This window comes from Leopardus geoffroyi, chromosome D1 (genome assembly GCF_018350155.1).
Source record: "Leopardus geoffroyi isolate Oge1 chromosome D1, O.geoffroyi_Oge1_pat1.0, whole genome shotgun sequence".
Classification (NCBI taxonomy): domain Eukaryota; kingdom Metazoa; phylum Chordata; class Mammalia; order Carnivora; family Felidae; genus Leopardus; species Leopardus geoffroyi.
In genome coordinates, this window is record NC_059329.1 from 58,822,050 (window position 1) to 58,845,500 (window position 23,451).

Genomic DNA, 23,451 nt, shown 5'->3' on the forward strand with positions numbered 1-23,451 from the left:
TTTTGACTCACATTTTCCAGATGATTAGTGACATTGAACAATCTCACATTTTTCTTTTCTTTTTTTAAAAGTAATCTCTACTCCCAACATGGTGCTTAAACTCATGAACTAGAGATCAAGAGTCACGTGCTCTACTGTCTGAGCTAGCTAGGCACTGCACTTGTATTTTTTTTATTATCAATTTTTGCTCTACTATTAGCTTTTTAATTTTATAATTTTGTATTATTCTTTTACTAGTTACCTTAGAGACTCCAGTATGCCTCCATGACTTAGTCCAGTTTATCTGGAATTGGTACTTATACTATTCTCCAAACTTTCAATTAATTTAATAAAGTTTACCTGGAATTAGTATTTACTACCTTATACACAATATAAAAATCTTCCAGCAGTGTAATTCCATTTGCCTCCCCATTATAACTTTTGTGCTGTCAGACCTTTTGAATTTGTTCATATGGCATTTGTACTTTTTATGCATTCTCTATTTCCATCTTTTTTTTCTTTCTGTACTTCAGTCTGAGTATTTTCTACGAGTGTCTTACAGTTCATTAATATTCTGTTTTAAGCTATTTCCAATCTGCTTTTAAAACATATTTTGGAGTCTTAATGTATTTTTCAGTTCTAGAATTTTTATTTTATTTTTTAAAAACCAATTCTGTGTTTCTGGTGAAGTTGTTCTCCATGTTTTTCCTTTATTCTCTTAAATAGGTTACTCCTGATCTCTGGTTCATGATTCCACTGTCGAAATCACTATAGGTCTCCTTTTTTTTTTTTTAAGTTTATTTATTTATTTTGAGAGAAATAGAGTGTGAGTGGCTCTGTACTGTCATGAACGGTGACACCATGACCTGAACCAAAATCAAGAGTCAGACACTTAACTGACTGAGCCACCCAGGCACCCAAGGCCTTTTTTTATCATTTACTGTTTTTCTTGGGTTTTGGTTATGCCTCATAATGCTGGACATTGTGAATAAAAATTATAGAGGCTCTGGAATATGTTTTTTATTTCCAAAGAGAGTTAAATTTTCTAGCAGGCAGATAGAATACTGTCAGATCACCTTGATCCTGTTAGGGTCTGGTTTTAGCCTTTCTTAGGGCTGTTCTGTTTCACCATTGTCCATATTTTGGTATAGGGTGCCTACCAAAACCCTTCTACTTTGACAAGACTTGACTCTAACCTCTGTCTTCTCAACATCATGTAGCTGTTCTGATCCTCTGGTACTTGCTCAGCTTATTAGCCTTTCAGCTGCTCTTCTTTACTGGATTTCTTGGGATTTTACTCCATACATGCCACTTAGAAGTTAACTGATGACTCGGGGAAATTGCATACAGATCTTTGGGCTTGCTTCTCTGTAGCACCCTTCTTTCCAGAATTTAGCCTCTCAAGTTTTTCCTCTTGTAGCATCCTTAAACTCCGACCTCTATTTCCTTAATCTAATAAGATTGCCTGTTTCTCTGTACCCTGATTGGACAAATGCCCTAAGAAAAAAAATCACCTTAAATGTAGAGCTTACCTAGCTGGGCTTCCCTTCTTCCATATATCATAGTCCTGTAAGTCCAGTGTATATTATTGTTCTTTAGTGCTGGTATCTTTTAAAAACCTCTTTTGGGGGCGCCTGGGTGGCGCAGTCGGTTAAGCGTCCGACTTCAGCCAGGTCACGATCTCGCGGTCCGTGAGTTCGAGCCCCGCATCAGGCTCTGGGCTGATGGCTCAGAGCCTGGAGCCTGTTTCCGATTCTGTGTCTCCCTCTCTCTCTGCCCCTCCCCCGTTCATGCTGTGTCTCTCTCTGTCCCAAAAATAAATAAAACGTTGAAAAAAAAAATTAAAAAAAAATAAATAAATAAAAACCTCTTTTGTCCAACTTTTACAATTTCCAGACTAGAAGAAGGTAGTCTGAAACAACTTGCTTTGTCATTATCACAGCCAATTTTGTTTTCCCTCAATAACATTTTAATGGTCATGTTCTTTTAAAAATTTTCTCTATTTTGTCAGTTTTCTAAGACGTGGGGGTAAATTCAGCCATATTACAGTTATAAAACGTCTGTCCATTGTGATTATAACGAGAATAATATTATGACTTTTTCGAAATGATTTTCTGTATGCTGGCATTTGCTTATAAAACAAAACAAGAGCCATAATAATCTAAGACTTTTGCCATTTTTAAAAATTGAGATATAATTCACATAACATGAATTTCAGGTGTATAATGTAATGATTTGATATTTATATGTATATTGCAAAATGATCCGCCATACTAAGTCCAGAAGTCCAGTTAACATCCATCATTGTATTAATTATTAGTAATACTTTAGTTCATATCTTTCACATGCAAACTAGAGTTTATGTTTCTTTGAAATAGTTGGGATTTACATTTGGATAACACTTTAGAGTTTGTAAACTGCTACCTTATCCATTATAGTCTCATTTGATTTTCCTATCAACTTGTTAGGTATATTAATCTTACTATTTTACAAATGATAAAACCCAGCCTAAAAAATGTTAAAGAGACTTAGTGGTAAATAACACAGCAGAAACTTGAATATACTGCTTCCTAATTCCAAATCCTATGCAATCTTCTAAAAACGCTTGAACTTTAATACTTAAATAAGTTTACAGAAAAACATACAATTCCTTTACCTTAGTAGACTACTTAATTATCTTACTCCTTTTATCTTCTTAGTTTTTGCAATAGTTACGATTAATACATTGATCATTTTTTAGCATATCCCATTTTCTTCATTCTATTTCCTAATTAATTGTTCATGTTTCTATGCAGTCTTTGTGTTTACTATTTTTAATTTCTGAATGAATTTTTTATTTATTCTACTTTATTTAATCATACCTTTGTTTTTGGACATTACCACTAAGTCTGCAATAAAAATTAACTTTTTCTTTGAAGTTACTTCCTTAACATGAATTTCTAGGACATGACTACTAGGTTAGAGAATCTACTGATTTGTGGGACTTTAATGTATTGGCTCAAGTTGCTATTTTATTTTTATTCCTCTCTTCAAGTTATTGCCAAGTATATCTTATTCTAAGATCTGTGTCATACTTAGGTATCATACTTTTAATTTCTTCACTAGAATTCTAGTATCCAAGTTTGTCACCATTTTATATAATACCTTATCCTTAAGGTAAACTTGTACATTCATTTCTGTGTCTGCTCAGTGCTGATAACTCTTGGTAAAGAGCTGGGCTTATACCATACCAAGTCTTTTCTTAACATATAGGCATTATTAAGTAAGCTTCTTTTTAAGTATATAACTTAGTCCCCTCAGAAAACTGGATTCCTATGAAGAAATTTAATCTAAATTTGGAAAGGAAATCCTAGGTAATCTTTTTCTTTGCAAATTAAGTTTTATGACTTGTATTTAACAAATATTTTTGGTGCAGGCATATCTCAAAAACATTGTGGGTTGATTTCATACCACTGCAATAAAGCAAATATTGCAGTAAAGTGAGCCAAATGAATTTTTTGGTTTCCCAGTGTATATAAAAGTTATGTTTACCCTATACTGTAGGCTATAAGTGTGTGGTAGCTGTGTCTAAACACACACACACACACACACACACACACACAATGTACATACCTTAATTTAAAAATACTTTATTGCTAAAAATGCTATCTATCATCTGAACTTTCAGTGAGTCATAATCTTATTGCTGATAGAGGGTCTTTGCCTTGATGTTGGTGGCTGCTGATGATCAGGGTGGTGGTTGCTGAAGGCTAGTGTGGCTGTGGCAATTTCTTAAAATAAGACAACGAAGGGGTGCCTGGGTGGCTCAGTCAGTTAAGCATCTGACTTCGGCTCAGGTCATGATCTCACAGCTCGTGAGTTCAAGCCCCACATCAGACTCTATGCTGACAGCTCAGAGCCTGGAGCCTGCTTCAGATTCTGTGCCTCCCTCTTTCTCTTTGCCCCTCCCCTGCTCATGCTCGTTCGTTCTCTCTCTCTCTCTCTCTCTCTCTCAAAAATAAATAAACATTAAAAAAAAATAAGACAATGAAGTTTGCTGCATCCATTGACTCTTCCTTTCACACACAATTTCTCTGCAGCATGTGATGGTGTTTGATAGCATTTTACCTATAGTAGAACTTCTTTGACAATTAGAGGCAATCCTCTCAAACACTGCTGCTGCTTTATCAACTAAAATTATATAGTATTCTAAATTGTCATTTCAACAGTCTTCACCAGGAGTAGATTCCTTCTCGAGAAACCACTGTCTTTGCTCATCCATAAGAAGCATTTCCCCATCTATTCAAGTTTTATCATGAGATTGCAACAATTCAGACACATCTTCAGGCTCTACTTCAAATTCTAGTTCTCTTGCTATTTCCACCACATCTACAGTTCTTCCACTAAAGTCTTGAATCTTCAATTTGTAAAAAATGCAATATCTGCAGCACAGGAAAGCAAAGTGCAATGAAATGAGGTATGTCCTTGTTTTGCTGTGTGCGGAGCACTTTCATTTGACAAAAACTCAAATTACTCTGACTTCAAACAGTTCATTTTGGTGATGGAAGACATTTGGTTAAGGATTTACTGAATGCTAGGGAAGAATAGATCATAAAAGATCTCTTCATTGTACACATGGGCTATCTATCTAATATTACTTGATGAACAGTATCTTAGAAACTTATGTAAAGGGAAAGAAAAAACAAGAATAGAATCACCCTGAGTTTTCTGATGAGATTTTTGAGAAATCCTTTCAAAGATATGAACATCATAAAGTCCCCCTGATGTTGTCACATATAGAGAAAGTAATTTAGTTGGTACCCTTTTATAGATGAAAATGAATTAAGTAATCAGGTCTAAGAGATACATCTTATCCTTCGAAGGGTAGGCATATGAGCAGTGAGTGGCTGTGTGTGGGTCCTTGCACGTGTACGCACATATGTTCTCATGTACCCATGGTGTTCATTTGTGTGAATATACTGATATCCTAGCCACATGATGTGCAATCCACATGAAAAGTTTTGACCAACTGTGTTTAGTTTCCTCTCGAAATGTTCAACTTAGCAGACCCTTTCCGTGCATGTAAATCACCACAGGATTCTTAAGCTTCCCTTCATTGATTAGTTTTTCTGAGGTGTCAAGCTCTATTGTTTTGGATGAACATTTTGGTTATAAATGCCTTATACCTGACTCCTCTTTTAAATAATCTGTCTCATTTTCCCATTAAACATGGTTTTCAGACCATGCCCCAGTTTTTGGTTCTTATTTTTATTTGTATGTATGTATGTATGTATGTATGTATGTATGTATGTATGTAAATCTATGCCCAACACGGGCCCAAACTCATGATCCCAAGATCAAGAGCCGCATGCTCTTACAAGAGGTTTGTTGAGGTGCTGGGTAATCCAGTCAGTTAAACATCCAACTCTTTATTTCAGTTCAGGTCATGATCTCACAGTTTGTGAGTTTGAGCCTCCTGTCAGGTTGCACAGAACCTGCTTGGAAGTCTCTCTCTCTCTCTGCCCCTTTCCCATCCATGCACATGCACATGCACGCTCTCTCTCAAAGTAAATAAATAAACAAGAGGTTTATTTATGATAAGGACTACTAAAAATTAAAGGGAAAGACAGATTTTTTCTACAAGATAAAAAGCTTACTATTTTAGTGTATCTATAAAATGAAATATTATTCAGCCATAAAAAGAAATGGAGAAATAATACATGATACAACATAGATGAACCCTAAATACATTATGTGAGGACTTAGGACATATAAGACCACATAGTTACATGATTCCATTGATAAATGAAATGCAGGAAATTCATAGAGACAGAAAGTAGATTAGTGGTTTCCAGGGACTAGGGATAGGGGAAAATGAGGAGTGACTGCTAATCGGTATGGGGTTTCTTTTTTGGGTGATGAAATGTTCTGGAATTAGACAGTGGTAAATGGTTGTACAACCTTATAAATATACTAAAACCCACCAAATTGTATACTTTTAAAGGATGAATTTTGTGGTATGTGGATTACATACCAATTTTTTTAAAGCTTACTATTTTAAGATAAAGTATCTCTACATGAATTGTCACAAAACTGGGGTAGGTACTATAATGGATTAACATGGTAAATGATAGCATCACTTTCTCACTTTATGACTTTGGGTAAATTATTTAACCACTTTAAGTCTATTTCCTTATCCTAAAATAGGACTAGTATGAACACTTTTACCAGAGTCATTTGGAAGAGTAAATGTGATAATATTTATAAAGTACTAAACTTAGTGCATTCTGCCTATGTGTCCATAGGGAGTCTTCTTAAGTTTAACGAAACATTGAGACTGTCATGATTATTGTAGGCCATACCTGGTATGAGGTTAACTTAGAAGGACATTAGAACAGGGAACACAGTTAACCAGCAGGGCAGCATCTAGTGCTAGTATTTAGTTCTTTCACTGGTGTATGTCTCAGTCTACATAGCCAACCACGGTTATTCTGTTTAGTTCCTCAGGTAAGAGATCTAGGGCAAGAGAATGAGAGAGAATGTACAGGGGTAGCCACAGGCCCTAAAGGAGACTAAAAGCTTTTATGACAACTTTACAGACAGAGCTTCCAAAGTCTATGAGAAGGACACATCCAGACACAGGAATTACGATACTCAAAAAAGCCTAAAGCCAGCGCTTCTCCACCAGATATTTATAGTTCATTTGTACTTTGATGCAGTTTGCCTGTTGGGTTCATAAGCAGTGTTACCAAATAACACAGTTGACATTGTGTCTTCATCAGGTTTCTGTTGAAACAGAGACCTAGAAAGTTAAGCAAGGGTCCAGTTTTCATGCAGAGGAGAAAGAGGTGGCTTTTTAACCCTTTATTCACAGCCTGACACTTGATAAGTGCTCAGTAAATATGCCCATAGAGAACCTTCCAGGTTTTGCACTTTCTGTAAAGTAGTCCCTTTTTATTTTTTTAATATTTGTTTATTTATTTTCAAGAGAGAGCACAAGTGGGGGGGGGGGGCGGCAGAGAAAGAGAGACACACACAGAATCCAAAGCAGGCTCCAGGCTCTGAGCTGTCAACACAGAGCCTGACGCAGGGCTCGAATCTATGAACCATGAGATCATGACCTGAGCTGAAGTTGGACACTCAACTGACTGAGCCACCCAGGCACCCCAAAGTTGTCCCTTTCTTGACACCTAATAATTTCTGGGAAACTCTAGCCTATGTGTCACATGTGTAAGTTTCTGCTTTATCTATGCTATTCCAGTGTCCTTGCTCTATCTACTCCATGCTGTTCAGCCTGGCACAATAGTCCCTCACCAATATCTCCTCCTACTTTGCTGAGTTTGTCAGTCTCCACTAAATACTATTTCAGGCTCAGAAGTTTTTCAGTGAGAGCTTCCCTAAATTTGTCTCAGGCTGGCAAAACTTTTCAGTGGTTTGTTTCAAACTGGGAAAAATGTTTCCCCTTTGGATATCCAGAAGAGTTCCAAAGCAATGTTACTTTGGCCCAAGTGTGTTATAAAAATTTATTGATTAAACATTTCTTCGAGTTAATTATGTCTGTCCCTTCTCTCAGAGTGTATAGGTGTATCCAAAGAATTGAGCTGGCAGTAATTTTGAGTAGTAACTGTTATGTGGTACCCAGGTTTCTTGCTTCTCTTCTTCATCTCGGACTTAATGTCAGACTTGTCAGATTTCATTCCTTCTTTCCCAGAGTAGAATTTTTCACTACCTTTGCACCGTCAGTTCCCCAAACTTGTAGAGACTTTATTAAGAATATGAAGAGTGCTCGCTTTGGCAGCACATATACTAAAATTGGAATGATACAGAGAAGATTAGTATGGCCCCTGTGCAAGAATTATGAAGAAATACAGAATTGCTTTGTTCTTTTGCCTTTATCGCCATGAAATCTCCAATAATAAAAGCATTTTCATTGTTGCTTTTCTTTTGCTTTACCTTCCTGTCAGTCATCAGCGGCACTGTGGTTATTTCTCAAAGCAGAGTTGTTAAGCAAACTGGGACAATATTCAATACCTTACTTGAGATGGGAGTACCAGCTGTTCACTGGATTTTAATTTACAATTTGACGGAGACTAAAGTGCTGATTTTTCTCCTGGGTTTCCATCCTGAGGGCATGGTGCATAGTCCTTAGGACAAATTCATTTTCGGTAAGCCTGAAAACTAATATCATAATAATTGTACTTTGTATTTTACAGTGTGTGGACCAGTTGACGAAGATCCAAACTGAATTACAAGAGACGGTGAAAGATTTAGCTAAAGGCAAAAAGAAGTACTTTGAGACTGAACAGATGGCTCATGCAGTACGGGAGAAAGCTGACATCGAGGCAAAGTATGTGTTTTAGCATTTCTGAAAAAGTAATTATGCAAATAAATGTTATTTTTGCCAGTACTTTGTTTTCTATTAATATAGGGCATAGACTCATTCTCAGGTTATCTTGGTTTCGTCTGACCTATAAATGTTACATACTTTCAAATTTTTCTTTCATATTGGCTGATCTCATTTCAATTAATATAGCAATAAGAGAATGTTTGATCAGTCAGTTTCACGTTCAATTGAATTATGGAAAGGAAAGAAGACAAATGAACATGGTATCGAAAGCTTAGCAAAAGCCTGTTGAAGTTGCTGTGGTATCTGAGTATCAGGATTTAAGAGCTTCATTTTTTTCATGCTAGACTCTAAATCAGTTGTATTTGGAAATCCCTGATCCTTAGCATGCCATTGAAGGACTTTGGACATGTCAAATATATAAGAGCACTAACCTCAGTATAGAAACCTGACTCAAGCACAGTTTCTCTCTTATGTGAAGTTCTAATACATACACTTTTTTAATGTGTGCTTTAGCAACTGTGTGAATTTTACTCTTAATATATGTGACTTATAAGTCCTTGATTTTGAGAATAATTAGGAAAAAAAGAAACTGGCATTTGGTACAGAAGGAACTGGCAGTTGGTAATAGAAAAGAGATCTAAAACAAGCAGTAAAGATTTTTGCTATGACAAGTTGAGGAAAGATAAAAAGTTTTTGAGAAAAAATAAACCTGTGTCATAGAATGGTACTCTAAAGAGGTCTGTGAGGAGAGCTGAGACTCCCGTTTAATGCAAAATCTGGGACTCTGAACTCCTAATCATGAAATCAGAAAGGTTATGAACACTTGTACAGACTAGCAACTAGTGGGTGAGGTTCATTAATATGCTTTTATCAGCAGGAAGTTAAGCAATCTCATAACCCTCTTGTGAAAATTTAGTGTATCCTTGAAAGTTTATGTAGTACCAAAGTATGGTAGACGAATACTCATGAAATACTTAATGTTACTGGAAAACATATTTAATATTTCCCTAATTTAGTTTATTGTCTTTATGATTTTATTTTTGTGAGCATACAAATATTTCCCATACTTTCATAGAGTCAATGAACCCATCTTCCCAATAAGACCTGAAGATTTTAGATTAGATAATCTCTAATAGGAATTTCCTCTCCTAGTGGTTTTTAGGAATTTGTTTTTTAAAACTCTCAGGATTCTAGAACAGAGAGTTGACAGATTTGTAGAGCATATGTAAATACCTACTTTAGCCAAGGGCCACAGAGTGTAAATGAGGACAATTGCAAGGCTATTCCTAAGAAGTCTAGATTTGACAGGGTCTAATTCACAGATGCTGATCTCAAGAAACTGCCTTCTAATATGGCCCAAATTCAAAGGGATTGTAGTATATAAGACATTTTATCTCAGTGTGTAACTTCTCTGGAAAATTCATTCAACTACAGAGTAAGAAATGTTTCTTTATCTTCATTCACTCACTAAACGTTTATTGAATAATTATATTGGGTGCTGTGGGTACAAAGATGAGTAAGATAAGCTTTGCATCCTTAAGAAATTTAAAGCCTAGAATTAAAGACAACTGTGTTTAAAAGTAACTTTATGACTTGTTTATTCACAGCAAATTCAAAGAAATTAAGTGCCTCATGTCACTCAGTAACATATTTGCTGTAATTGTATGAAAACACTGTTTTGTAAGCCTAGAAAATAGATTAATTTTGCCTCATGAAAAAGGAAACCTTTATAGAAGAAGTGGTATTTGGACAGAATCTTGAAGAAGATGGGAAGGAATATCAGAAAGGGGAAGTGAAAACTAGACTATATGTAGTTTTGGTAGGTGATTTGACAGACAGTAAGATGTGCACATTAGGAGAGAGCACACAAGGAAGAGGGAAGGGAAGGATGAGTTCCGTTTTGGATGTGTAGGTTCTGAAGAGCCTCTAGGACTCTGAGGTGAATAAATTTGGTAGGGGGTCACGTATCTAACTCTCAGATGAGAATAGGGCCTATCAGATGATTGCCTATCAGGGTTGATTGCCTATCAGATGATAGCTATAGGGTTGAAATCCTATATTAGATGAGAAATTGAGTTTGAGACCCTAAGGAGCATTAATTAACATTTGGAAGTAGATGATGAAGAGGAGTGTGCAATACAATTCACCGTTCATATATATCTTATTTTTTATAGATCATAATCTTTGAGCACAGGAACTGTTTTTTCTTTTTTTTTAATGTTTATTTTTGAGAGAGAGAGAGAGAGAGAGAGAGAGATCACAAGCAGGGGTTGGGGGGCAGAGAGAGAGGGAGACATAGAATCCAAAGCAGACTCCATGCTCCAGGCTGTCAGCACAGAGCCTGATGTGGGGCTCAAACCCACAAACCGTGAGATCATGACCTGAGCTGAAGTCAGATGTTTAACTGACTGAGCCACCCAGGCGCCCCAGGAACTGTATTATTCTATTACTAATACCTTCTTAAGTTCCACACAAGAATTATATGAAAATTAGCAAATGAAGCAGAAACTAGAAACTTAAAACCTTATTTTGGAAAATCCAGGTGCAACTCAGACTATTTGGATAATGACTACAATAAAAAAGGAGAATCAAGAATACCCTAGTCTTTTTTAGCCTTGAACAGGCTGTCCCAAATTTTAAAGCTTGTGGCCTTTGCTTTCTTTTTTTTTTTTTTTTTTTAACGTTTATTTATTTTTGAGACAGAGAGAGACAGAGCATGAACAGGGGAGGGGCAGAGAGAGAGGGAGACACAGAATCTGAAACAGGCTCCAGGCTCTGAGCGGTCAGCACAGAGCCCGACGCGGGGCTCGAACTCACGGACCGTGAGATCATGACCTGAGCTGAAGTCGGATGCTTAACCGACCAAGCCACCCAGGCGCCCCAGGCCTTTGCTTTCTTAAATCAAAATGAATAACAATCTGATTAATAAAAACAGGCAAAACCCTAGGAAATATGAATATGGCAAGATAGAAAATAACAGGATAATCGTGGACCTTATTTTTTTTAAACACTGGGGAAGTAGTTAGGATGCATATGTGTACGTCCCTGAATGTTTCTCTTTTGTTAGAAAGACTGCTTTTGCTATCCTCCTCACATTTGCTGTGCAGAGACTGGCTTGCTGCGCCTTCCATTCCCAGGTGGTCTGCAACTTGACTTCGTATTATGGCATAGCATTCAGCACATGCCCTGAGTTCTCCCACGGCAGTCACCATAACACTGCAGTCGAGACAAACATTGCCGCCTCAAAAGTCACTGGTTGTGGGGGTGTTGGTTATTCCTTAGTGTTTGTTGACTTTCTTCTTCTGGTTATCTCTCGTTGTTTGGGTAAAACCAGCATTTTGTTAGATTATTGTTTCCTTCCCAAACCAAAAGGGATTGAGAGAAATAAGGACACCAGAATGAGAGAAGATCGAATAGAACAAAATCATATAGGGCAGAGAGAACAAGGACTTTCTCACTGTATTCAAATACTGTATTAACAGTGGACTTTTAATGGGAGAAAAAAATGGAATTAAGGACTTTCAAGAGTCCGGTAATATCATGCTGTAGATTGCACTGCAGGTGTTACAGCATATTGCCCACGGCACTGAAAGCCTAAGTTTTGCCTCCATAGATTGGTCATCCCTAGGCATCCTTAAACTTTCTTATAGGAACTAAAGTGTGTGTAATTGTATGATAATGGAAATAAACTGTAGTTTGATGACTCTTGTTTATTAAGAGATACCAATATATTGGATTTGTCATTGTATTTTTGTCATTCAGGATATTTTTATTAAATATCCCAATATTTTCTGTTGCACTACAATATTCTTCCTGTAGTAAAATAAAGGAAAATAATCATTGCTGTCGGTTTTCCATTTGTTAGTACTCTTTAATAGTGTTGTGGAAAGTGTCATTTTAAAAAATGTTTGGAATTATAATACTTAATAAGTTTTATATGTAATTTTATAATTTTATTAAACATACTATTTTCTGTTTTATTATAGATCTAAACTTAGTCTTTTTCAATCAAGAATCAGTTTACAGAAGGCGAGTGTAAAGGTAAGTTTTTGAAAATTTTCACAATTGAGAAACCTTAGCTTATTAAAAAAATTGGTTTTTTTGAGGGTTAAAGTCAGTTATTTCCACCTAATGTAGAGAAGCATATTAAAGTCATTAACTTAGGGAAGAAGTTTCCTTCCCAGTTCATGGGAGTTTTTCACCCAGATGTCAGCACTTGGACACCACTTGCTTGTCAAGATTGTTTCAGAGATTGGTTTCTATACTTTACCTGCTTAGGTAGCCTGTTGTCTGTAACTCTTAGTCCAAGAAGCTTAGTCCACAGGCTCTAGAAAATCTCTGCAAAATCCATTTCATTCATATTTACACACTTGAGTATATATTCTGGGCCAATGCAAGTGAGATTTTTCTGTGGGACCCTTAAGCTGTGGATACCTGATAAGTTAAATTTAATAACCTGCCTTTGGCTGTCATGATCCCAACTAGCACCCAGTTCTTTTGGCACATGAGGAGTGTTGATTTTTTTTAAAAAACTTTTCTAACTCCCAACAGCTTTACCCATGTCTTTGAAGATAAGGCACTTACTCAATTTGGAACCTTTATTTTCCCATCTGAATAAAATGAGCAAAATATTTTGAAGTTTCCTGAAAAGCTCTGGAAGTAGGTTAAATGTAAATAAGAAATATGTAAGAACACTCTTACCATGTATAACAGTTCTAATCACTGTTTATTTAATTTCTTAACAGTGTTGAATTTTTTTTTTTTAATTTTTAAATTTTATCTTAAGTAAACTTTGTGCCACACATAGGGCTCGAACTCACAACCCTGTGATCAAGAGTCACCTGCTCCACTGACTGAGCCAGCCAGGTGCCCCTAGTGTTGAGTATTTTTTTATGTGTATGAATATTTTTCCACGTGGTTACCTTTACTCTTGTTGAGGAGCCATTAATTGCCAGCTAAGAATGGTATCTTTATATATTTTACAGTTCATTTGTCAGTTTGCATTGATTTTTTTCTTTTACTATGTTTTAGTTAAAAGCCCGGCGATCTGAATGTAATTCCAAAGCTACCCACGCAAGGAATGATTATCTTCTTACATTAGCAGCAGCAAATGCACACCAGGATCGCTACTATCAAACAGACTTAGTTAACATTATGAAGGTAATACAGACTTAATATCTGTGGTAATTTTGTTTCATTAAAGACAAAACAACTCATGAGTTGAATTAGGCAGATAGGATTAAGTGTAAGTACAGTAGCAGCCAGGCTTCTTTGCAATTCATTGAAGTATACTTGATACTGTTTGGGTAGCCTCTCTTTCAGGTAATTTTGAATTAATTTTTAATGTAAAATATCATTCAAAACCAAATCACAGTAAAAGACTGTATTATGTATTAGTCTCTAGCAAGTGGCAGATGTTTACTATATAATGGCTATTAATATATAAAATACAAAATAAGATTATTTTTTTAAAGCTTAGATTTTTAAAATTTCACAATTTTATCCTTAATTGATATGGAAACTTGTACATTAATGTTTTATGATTTTGGGTGTCCATGAGAAGACAAGAAAATGCCTAGTAGTTCTATGAAAATGTCTCTACCCTGGATATCACCCTGAAATGTAGATAGATTGTATTATGTCTCTTATGTACTCAAACTCTATCTTGGTCTTTCTTTGATTATACATCTATGTGTATCTTTAACTTTCACTGAAGTAAAGGAAAAGAGGTGGAGAAGAAAACCTTTTTAACTTACTGCCAGCTCCCCACTTGTTGCTGGTATATAATTTTACATAGAGTGTATCTCATTTTCTCCTGTCTTCTCAAGGACCCAAACATTTGATTATTCTGTCTTTCTCTTATATTTTCAAACCTTCCTTTTCAAATACATTGTTATTTTCTTAATGTTTTTTTAATTTTTCATTTTAGAGAGAGAGTGGGGGAGGGGCAGAGGCATTGGGGTGGGGGAGAGAGAGAGAGGGACAGACAGAGAGAGAGAGAGAATGAATCCTAAGCAGGCTCCTTGCTCAGCACGGGGCCCGACATGGGGCTCAGTCCCACGACCATTGGATTGTGACCTGAGCCGAAATCAAGAACCAGATGCTCGACTGACTGAGCCACCCAGGCACCCCTCAAATGTGTTGTTCTTATTGACTGTCAAAACACATTACTTTCATTGAATTGCTTGCTTTACAAATGATAAGTGTTGAGAATGGGGATGCAGTAGGAGTGGGTGCTCTTTTTTCTACAGTGGCTCTGGGAAGGAGATAAACTCTATGTAGGAACTATAAGTTCTTTCCTTGAAAGTAGAGACAGGACATTTCCTGGTTCCTTCAGGAAAAAATAGGAGTGATGGAGAGAGTCAAACTGGGCTAAGAAGTATCCAGTTGCAGAATTTTTTCTTTCCTTTTTGTTCACTGCCTTAAATCCCTTTTTCCTAGCCTGTTTTGATTTCTACTGGTTAGAATACAAGTGGTAAGAAAAACAAGGGTTTCTTTTCACATCTCAGATGAAAAGTCTGCATACGTTTTCTCATAAAATGTTGGACCTAGAGGCTTAGGCATTTTAATATCTTAGTAGGTGTCACACGGTGCTTCATACTTACAAGAACCAACAAGAGACTTGATCTCTCATTATAACATAGTTTCTCTAGGGGGGAAAAAATACATACACACACACACACACACACACACACACACACACACACACACAGTCTCAAACAATCCATTATTAAAGAAGATACTCAATACAGCTTGCAATTCAAAGTTGTGATTCCCTATATACAGTCAAAGCTGTTGACTATATATTTTCCCTTTGAATACTTTAAAATGAACGTATTAGTTTAAGCAGCAGCAAAAATAAAATCTTTATGTTTTTTAAATTGAATCCACAGCCAAAAAAGATCTCTTTCTTAAAACCCTATGGCCTTTGATAAACTGGGAAAGGTACAGTATTCTTTTGGGGGTCTGCCCTCTGCCCCAAAACAAAGATTAAGTTAATGGACCTGGCCAGCTCTCAGATTATATATCTTTGAAGTTACTTTGAAGTTCTAACGCAGATATTTGATCAGCATTGGGTAGGTTATGCTTCAGATTACTCATTTCATGAGACATTGTAAGGTCCTGAAATGATAAAAATAGAGGCAGGAGTCTCCTTTCTTCCCTTAAAATAGAAAAATGTATTCTCAGTTTTCATGTTGTGTCTGTGTTAATTCATTTTCTTCCTCATGTTAATTCTATAGTCTGCATTTTTGGAAAACTCTTACCCATTGTATTGTAGCTACTAAGTAAGATTCTATCATTGAATTGACAGTGGCCCTTTCTTAGAAATGTCTTATTTTCTGAATTGTTGTTAAGGTTCTAATGCCCTAGCTAGAATCTTAAAAACAAATAAACAAACAAACCAAAAACCCCTCTGAATAGCTTAGAAGCAAGATATTTGATTCATTGATTTAATTATGTGCTTTTAGTAGTCATAGTGTGGTAGCTACTGGACCACACTTTGGGAAGAATCAAAGATAAGCAATATACTCTTTTTATCCTCAAAGAGCTCAATCTGGTGAAAGAGAGAGAGATACATAAAAATGATTATAAATTAGGGGGTGACTCAGTCAGTTAAGCATCCAACTTTGGCTTTCAGGTGAATTCTAGCCCGAGTCAGCTGACAGTTCAGAGCCTGGAGCCTGCTTTGGATCCTGTGTCTCCTCCGCTCTCTGCCCCTCCCCAGCTCTCACTCTTGTCTTTCTCTCTTTCAAAAACAAATAAACATTAACAAAAAATTTTTTAAAGAAATGATTACAAATTAGAATAATGAAATTACTTTCTGCTAGAGGACCGTAGTTAATGATATAACAGCTATCTTTTTTTTGATTGCTTAATATTACTCCTAAACACTTTAGCATATTATCCCTTCTCATTTTTTTTCCTTTATCCTAGTTTAGTGTTCATAGTTCATTATGACTAGACTAGAAATGAAATGAAATGAAATTCTAACTCAAGTTGAACACAGATAACCTCTTTCTTTGTACCTGCATCTAAGTAGCCGAGTACTACTGAAGAAAATCTTTCAACAGAACAGAACACATTCATGTTCATAAATTAATGTGGAACCCAGTCTCAAATGGACCCTCGACACTGCTCAGCTATCCTGCTGTATTTCCCTGGTTAACTTTCCCTACTATTTTTAACACTTTTTTTCAACTTTTTCCATCTCAAACCTCAAACTTTCCTCTTCTCTTTCACACTTAGCAAGTGGTCTTTCTTCCTAATTTACAGAGAAAATACAAGCTATTAAAAGGGAACTCCATTATTTTCCCATTATCTGCCTTCATGCATGTTCAAGACTCTGCCAAGGAACCCCAACCTTTGAGTTGTTTATCCTGTCTAAAGATGATCTTTTCACCTTAGCTTTGGATATCTTATCCCCTTCTGCCTTTTCAGGATCAAAACAACTGATTATTCTCTTTTCTTCTTACATTTATTGGACATTGTATTCTTAGGTTAAACATGTAGAAGAGGGAAAAAAATTACAGAAGAGACCTTAAATGCCTGGGAATGAGAGTGAAGCAGCTATTTGGGTGTCAAGCATGGCTAGGCTCTCTGTCTAGGTACTTGTAAATACGTGATTTCATTTAGTTTTCATGACATCTTTCAAACTAAATATCATTATCCCTGTTTTACAAATCAGGTAGCAGAGGCTCAGTGAGGTTCATTGGGTATGTATATAATAGCCAGGCCTTAATTCAGAGTCTCTATGACTTCAGAGCCTGTGTTCTTTACTACAGATCACACTGTTCTTTTCTACATACCATTCCAATCTTCTTGATAGTAAAGAGGAGTATAATTAGTAGTAGTCTACTGTGAATATCATAAATTCTGAGAGAACTGTAAAATAAAATTAATAATTGAAAATTGCAAATTCTCCCCTGCTATAATAAGATCATGTGTCTAAATACAAGTATTTAGACAGGTTCCCCAAGGAATATTTTGTATTCCTTATGCCAATATTGATTAAAACAGATACTAAATATACTGCTCTGTGTCTGTGTATCATCAGGCAGTTATTTTTGAACTCCACACTAAAACAAAACAAAAAAGCTATTGCTAGAACATGGAAACCAGACAACTGATTTTATCACATCTATAGATAGCAGTTGTATTGGCTGCTGGGAAGTAAGTTTGTTCCTTAGAATTCTTTTTTTTTTTTGGTAGCATATTCTCGTACAGTGTATAAACTGATACTTTTATTAGCTTGTGGAATATTTTCTTAGTGGTTTGGATAAGGAAGGATGAAGCACAGTGTATCATAGTAGAAAAGAGAAGAAATGTCAATCTAATGAAGGATTTGAAAAGTTTTATAACACTAGGACCTTATTTCTAGACAAAGGCTTATCGTCTTCAGTGGAAGCTAAATATATCTGGGTGATATATTTATCATATATAATTGAACAAAGTAATTTGTTACATATGTTATTTTATATATATACATATATATAATATGTACATATTTTGTACATATTGGATGTACATATTGTACATACATAAATATACATATTATGTACATTTTGTATATATTTACATATATAAAATATGTACTGTATAATTGAACAAAGTAATAAAAGTTAAACATCTTTCTATGTGACAGAAACCTAGAAAATATGATAACATGGCATATCTTTTGCAGATGTTTGTTTTGATTAAATGAAGAAAAAGTCATTATTGGTATCTAGGTCCCTTATTTTTATGGCTTTTCTAGCTAATTACTTATTACTCCAAAAGCCTTCCTCATTCACTTGGGAGATTGTAGAACTCGTTTTTCGAAATTTTAAATCATAGCTCTTCTGGTTTCCCTGCCAACTAACTCTCTAGCTATTGTACTTCTCATTCACCTAATAATGGTTGTTCACTTAACAAATTAGCATGGAAATCCCCAAATCTCAAGGTTGGCTCTCTGCTTTTCTTACTTTGTATCCTCTTTCTTTATGCCCTCTTTCTTAGAAAAGAGTATATATTAACCATACCCTTATGATGATCCATGGTTTGCCTTTCCATCAGTGGCCGAAATTTTCTAAATTGGAGGCAACTCTGTCCCCCGCCGTTCCTTTGAATAAGCACCCTAGCCTAGTTTTCAGGTGACAACTGCTATCAATCTGTCCTCCAGAGCTCTAACGGTGCACTGTACAGTATGGTACACGTGACTGTTTATTTTATTTTATTTTTTAATTTTTTTTTCAATGTTTATTTATTTTTGGGACAGAGAGAGACAGACCATGAACGGGGGAGGGGCAGAGATAGAGGGAGACACAGAATCGGAAACAGGCTCCAGGCTCTGAGCCATCAGCCCAGAGCCTGACGCGGGGCTCGAACTCACGGACCGCGAGATCGTGACCTGGCTGAAGTCGGACGCTTAACCGACTGCGCCACCCAGGCGCCCCGTGACTGTTTAAAATAATTAAAAATAAATAAAATTTTAAGTTTTGTTCCTCAGTCACAATAGCCACATTTCAGGTGCTCCAAAGTCACATGTGGCTAGTGGCTTCCATATTGAACAGTGCAGATATAGAATATTTCCATCATCTCAGAAAGTTCTATTAGACAGCAGTGCTCTAAAGCTTATTTAGTTTTTCCTTGTTTTCCTCCTATTCTTTTTTTTATAATCTGGCTATCATCACACCTGCTGATCATTTTTCCCAGTAACCATCACCATGATTTATTTGTGTTGTTTCAGAATTAAATTCTCCTTCATTTGCACTCTATACCTGGAAATAGAACAGGGGTTGGCAAGCATTTTCTGTGAAGCACCTAAGAGTAAATACTTCAGACTTCTCTGTCACGACCACTCAACTCTGACATTGTAGTATAGTCACTGACACTACATAAACAAATGAATGGCTGTGTTCCAGTAAAACTTTACTTACAAAAATAGGTGTTGAGGTTGATTTGGCCTACAGGCCTTAGTTGCCAATCCTTGGTGTAGAACTTTAAACTGAATATGAAATTTTCTAAGTATAAATACACTCAAAGCATAGTAAATGAATACCCATTAATCACCACTGAGCTTCAGAAAGGAAAGACTACTAGTAAAATGGAAGCCTCTTCTGCGACTTGTCCTAAAATACTTCTCTCTCGTCCTCCACATCGTAACCACCACTCTCACGATACATTGTGTTGTCTTAGATGGTATCGTACCCTGTAATATTTTGCACCTTGCTTTTTTTCCCCACTGAATATTATATTTGTGGATTAATACGGATTTTTAACTTTAGTTTATTCGTTATTTTGCTATATAGTATTTCATTGTGTATATGTCATAAATTACTTATTGATGTTCTTGACTGAAATTTTTGTTGTTTTTGTTTTACTGTTGTAAACAGTACTGCTATCAAACATTCTTGTACATGTCTCCTAGTGTACTTGTGCAAGAAGTTCTTAAAGAAATATACCTAAGAGTGATACGTTTTAGTAACTTTACCAAAGAATGTTAGATTTTAAAGTGTTACAGCACTTTTTATTACACCTTTTAACATTGTTTGTATGTCATGTTAAACTCAGCAGGTATTTCAGTGTGTACTAGGTGATAGGCACTTGGGGATACAGAGGTGAATTAGACATGATTCATACCATCAGTGAGCCAGAAATAAGAAGATTATAATTCTCTTGAGCAGCAACTAAAGGTCTTAAGGAATATGAGGTGGTGAATCCTTTCCCTTGCTCTATTGGTTATGTTATAGTTGGCTCCCTGTGACACAAAAGCAGAAAATCAGGATGCTTCTTGCCCATTTTTACCAAACTTACAAAGCAGTAGTTTAAAAAATATTTAACATTTGAACTGCTACTAACTCCTACATGGAATCCTTAAACATAAAGCAGGTGAAAGGAAGCTATTGGGTTAAAACTTGTGAGGCTGTTTCCCCTTTGTGTGTTTTCCCCATTCCCCATACCGGCATATGTCATCTTCTATTTCTTTCCTTTTGTCCTGAGGCATTATATTGGATACTAGGGCTCCTTTTTTTTTTTTTTTTTTTTTATTATATGAAATTTATTGTCAAATTGGTTTCCATACAACACCCAGTGCTCATCCCAAAAGGTGCCCTCCTCACCCACCCTCTCCTCCCTCCCACCCCCCATCAACCCTCAGTTTGTTCTCAGTTTTTAAGAGTCTCTTATGCTTTGGCTCTCTCCCACTCTAACCTCTTTTTTTCTTTTTTCCTCCCCCTCCCCCATGGGTTCCTGTTAAGTTTCTCAGGATCCACATAAGAGTGAAACCATATGGTATCTGTCTTTCTCTGTATGGCTTATTTCACTTAGCATCACACTCTCCAGTTCCATCCACGTTGCTACAAAAGGCCATATTTCATTTTTTCTCATTGCCACGTAGTATTCCATTGTGTATATAAACCACAATTTCTTTATCCATTCATCAATTGATGGACATTTAGGCTCTTTCCATAATTTGGCTATTGTTGAGAGTGCTGCTATGAACATTGGGGTACAAGTGCCCCTATGCATCAGTACTCCTGTATCCCTTGGGTAAATTCCTAGCAGTGCTATTGCTGGGTCATAGGGTAGGTCTATTTTTAATTTTCTGAGGAACCTCCACACTGCTTTCCAGAGCGGCTGCACCAATTTGCATTCCCACCAACAGTGCAAGAGGGTTCCCGTTTCTCCACATCCTCTCCAGCATCTAGAGTCTCCTGATTTGTTCGTTTTGGCCACTCTGACTGGCGTGAGGTGATACCTGAGTGTGGTTTTGATTTGTATTTCCCTGATAAGGAGCGACGCTGAACATCTTTTCATGTGCCTGTTGGCCATCCGGATGTCTTCTTTAGAGAAGTGTCTATTCATGTTTTCTGCCCATTTCTTCACTGGGTTATTTGTTTTTCGGGTGTGGAGTTTGGTGAGCTCTGTATAGATTTTGGATACTAGCCCTTTGTCCGATATGTCATTTGCAAATATCTTTTCCCATTCCGTTGGTTGCCTTTTAGTTTTGTTGGTTGTTTCCTTTGCTGTGCAGAAGCTTTTTATCTTCATAAGATCCCAGTAATTCACTTTTGCTTTTAATTCCCTTGCCTTTGGGGATGTGTCGAGTAAGAGATTGCTACGGCTGAGGTCAGAGAGGTTTTTTCCTGCTTTCTCCTCTAAGGTTTTGATGGTTTCCTGTCTCACATTCAGGTCCTTTATCCATTTTGAGTTTATTTTTGTGAATGGTGTGAGAAAGTGGTCTAGTTTCAACCTTCTGCCTGTTGCTGTCCAGTTCTCCCAGCACCATTTGTTAAAGAGGCTGTCTTTTTTCCATTAGGGCTCCTTGAAATACAATTTGGAAACAACTGTTCTAAGATATGATTTTCCAACTAGCAAATTGCTTATGGAATTCTAAGTTTTACATGGATGATCTCCATGCTAGACTTTTCCTAGTAATCTTTTAAAAATGTAAATCAGGGGCGCCTGGGTGGCTCAGTCGGTTGAGTGTCTGACGTCAGCTCAGGTCATGATCTCACGGCTCATGGGTTCAAGCCCCACGTTGGGCTCTGTGCTGACAGCTCGGAGCCTGGAGTCTGCTTTGGGTTCTGTGTCTCCCTCTCTTTCTGTCCCTAACCCACTTGCATTCTGCCTCTGTCTCTCTCAAAAATAAACATTAAAAAAAATTTTTTTAATATAAATCAGATCATGATAATCTATTGCTCACACCCTCCAGTGACAATTGAATATTCTGGCTTGAGGGCTTATTTGGATTCTTGGGCTAGAGAATCAGTAAATGAGGGGTACTGAAGCAGAGAACACATAAAACTACTTATGAGTGTAGTGTATATGATGACAAGAGGTATAAGGAGAAAACCAGACAGAAGCCAGCTCTTTTATTTTTTTTTTAAGTTTATTTATTTTGAGAGGGAGGGCACAAGTGGGGAAGCAGCAGAGAGAGAGAATCCCAAGCAGGCTCTGCACTGACAGTGCAAAAACCCATACAGGTCTTGAACTCACAAACATGAGATCTTGACTTAGCTGAAGTCGGACGCTTAATCAACTGAGCCACCCAGGTGCCCCAGAAACTAGCTCTTCTGAAATCAACTATATTAAGGTATAATTAATATACACTAAAATGCATCTATTTTAAATATACAGTTGGTTGGGTTTTGACAAATGCATACACCTATGTAATCACTGTCATAATCACAATCAGTATATAGAATATTTCTGTCCCCTAAAATGTCTCTCTTGTTCCTTTGCAGTTATATTTAGTTTTTATCACTATGTAGCAAATCAACACAAACTTAGAGACTTTGAATATCTCCATTTACTGTTTTCACAGTTCTGTAGGTTGAAAGTCCAAGTAGGCTCAGCTGGGTCCTCTGCTTAGGCTCTGACAAGGGCAAAACCTTGATTTTGATTTTTCCTGGGCTGGGTTCTTATCTGGAGACTGAGAGAATCCACTTCCAGGGTCATTTAGATGGCTAATAGAATCCTGTTCCTTGTGGTTATAGGACTTAAGTCCTTGTTTTGCTGCTGGCAGCAGGCTGAAAGTCACTCTCAGCTCCTAGAGGTTGCTCTCAGGTTTATGCCACATGACTCCCTTTATCTCCAAACCAACATGTACACTCCTTTTCATGTTTTTAATCTCTAACTTCCTCCTCTTTTGCTACTAATAGAAAATTCTGTGCTTTTAAAGGGCTCTTGTGATGCAGTTAGGCGTACCAGACAACTTCTCTTTTTTCATAGAACATAGTCACAGGAATAATATCTCATCATTCGTAAGTTCTCCCCACAACCAGATTATATAAGGGCAAGGATTGTTGGGATCATCTTCTAATTCTGCCTTCCTCAACAGTCCTAAATATATTTTGTTAAATTTATTCCTAAGTGTGTCAATGTTACTGTAACCATTATGTTTTCATTTCATCTTTTAATCATTTTATTAATATATAGAAAATTTTATATATTGACCTATAGCAGTTACTGTGTTACTCTGCATAACAGATTACTGTAAAGCTAAGTGGCTTAAAACAGCAAAAGCATTTATTTTTCTCTTGAATTTACACTTAGGATAGGGCTCAGTGGGGATAACTTGTTTCTGTAGCACTCCACCTCAGCTAGAGCAGGTCAAAGGCTAGCAGCTGAATTCTTTTGAGAGCATACTTTCTCATATGATTTAG

The 23,451-nt window shown here is 36.5% G+C and overlaps 1 protein-coding gene and 1 non-coding gene across 5 annotated transcripts in view; both read left to right on the forward strand.

The window, feature by feature from the left end:
- FCHSD2 (FCH and double SH3 domains 2) overlaps nucleotides 1-23,451 on the forward strand; it is a 303,187-nt gene that overhangs the window by 163,058 nt on the left and 116,678 nt on the right. For all 4 annotated transcript variants that reach the window (XM_045484109.1, XM_045484108.1, XM_045484111.1 and 1 more), the window contains exons 6-8: nucleotides 8,172-8,305; nucleotides 12,292-12,346; nucleotides 13,337-13,465. In XM_045484109.1, coding sequence (XP_045340065.1) covers nucleotides 8,172-8,305; nucleotides 12,292-12,346; nucleotides 13,337-13,465 — 318 coding nt within the window. The remainder of the gene's footprint in view (nucleotides 1-8,171; nucleotides 8,306-12,291; nucleotides 12,347-13,336; nucleotides 13,466-23,451) is intronic.
- LOC123602766 lies at nucleotides 7,741-7,846 on the forward strand. Its single transcript, XR_006714544.1, has one exon. It is a non-coding gene; the product is annotated as a U6 spliceosomal RNA (small nuclear RNA).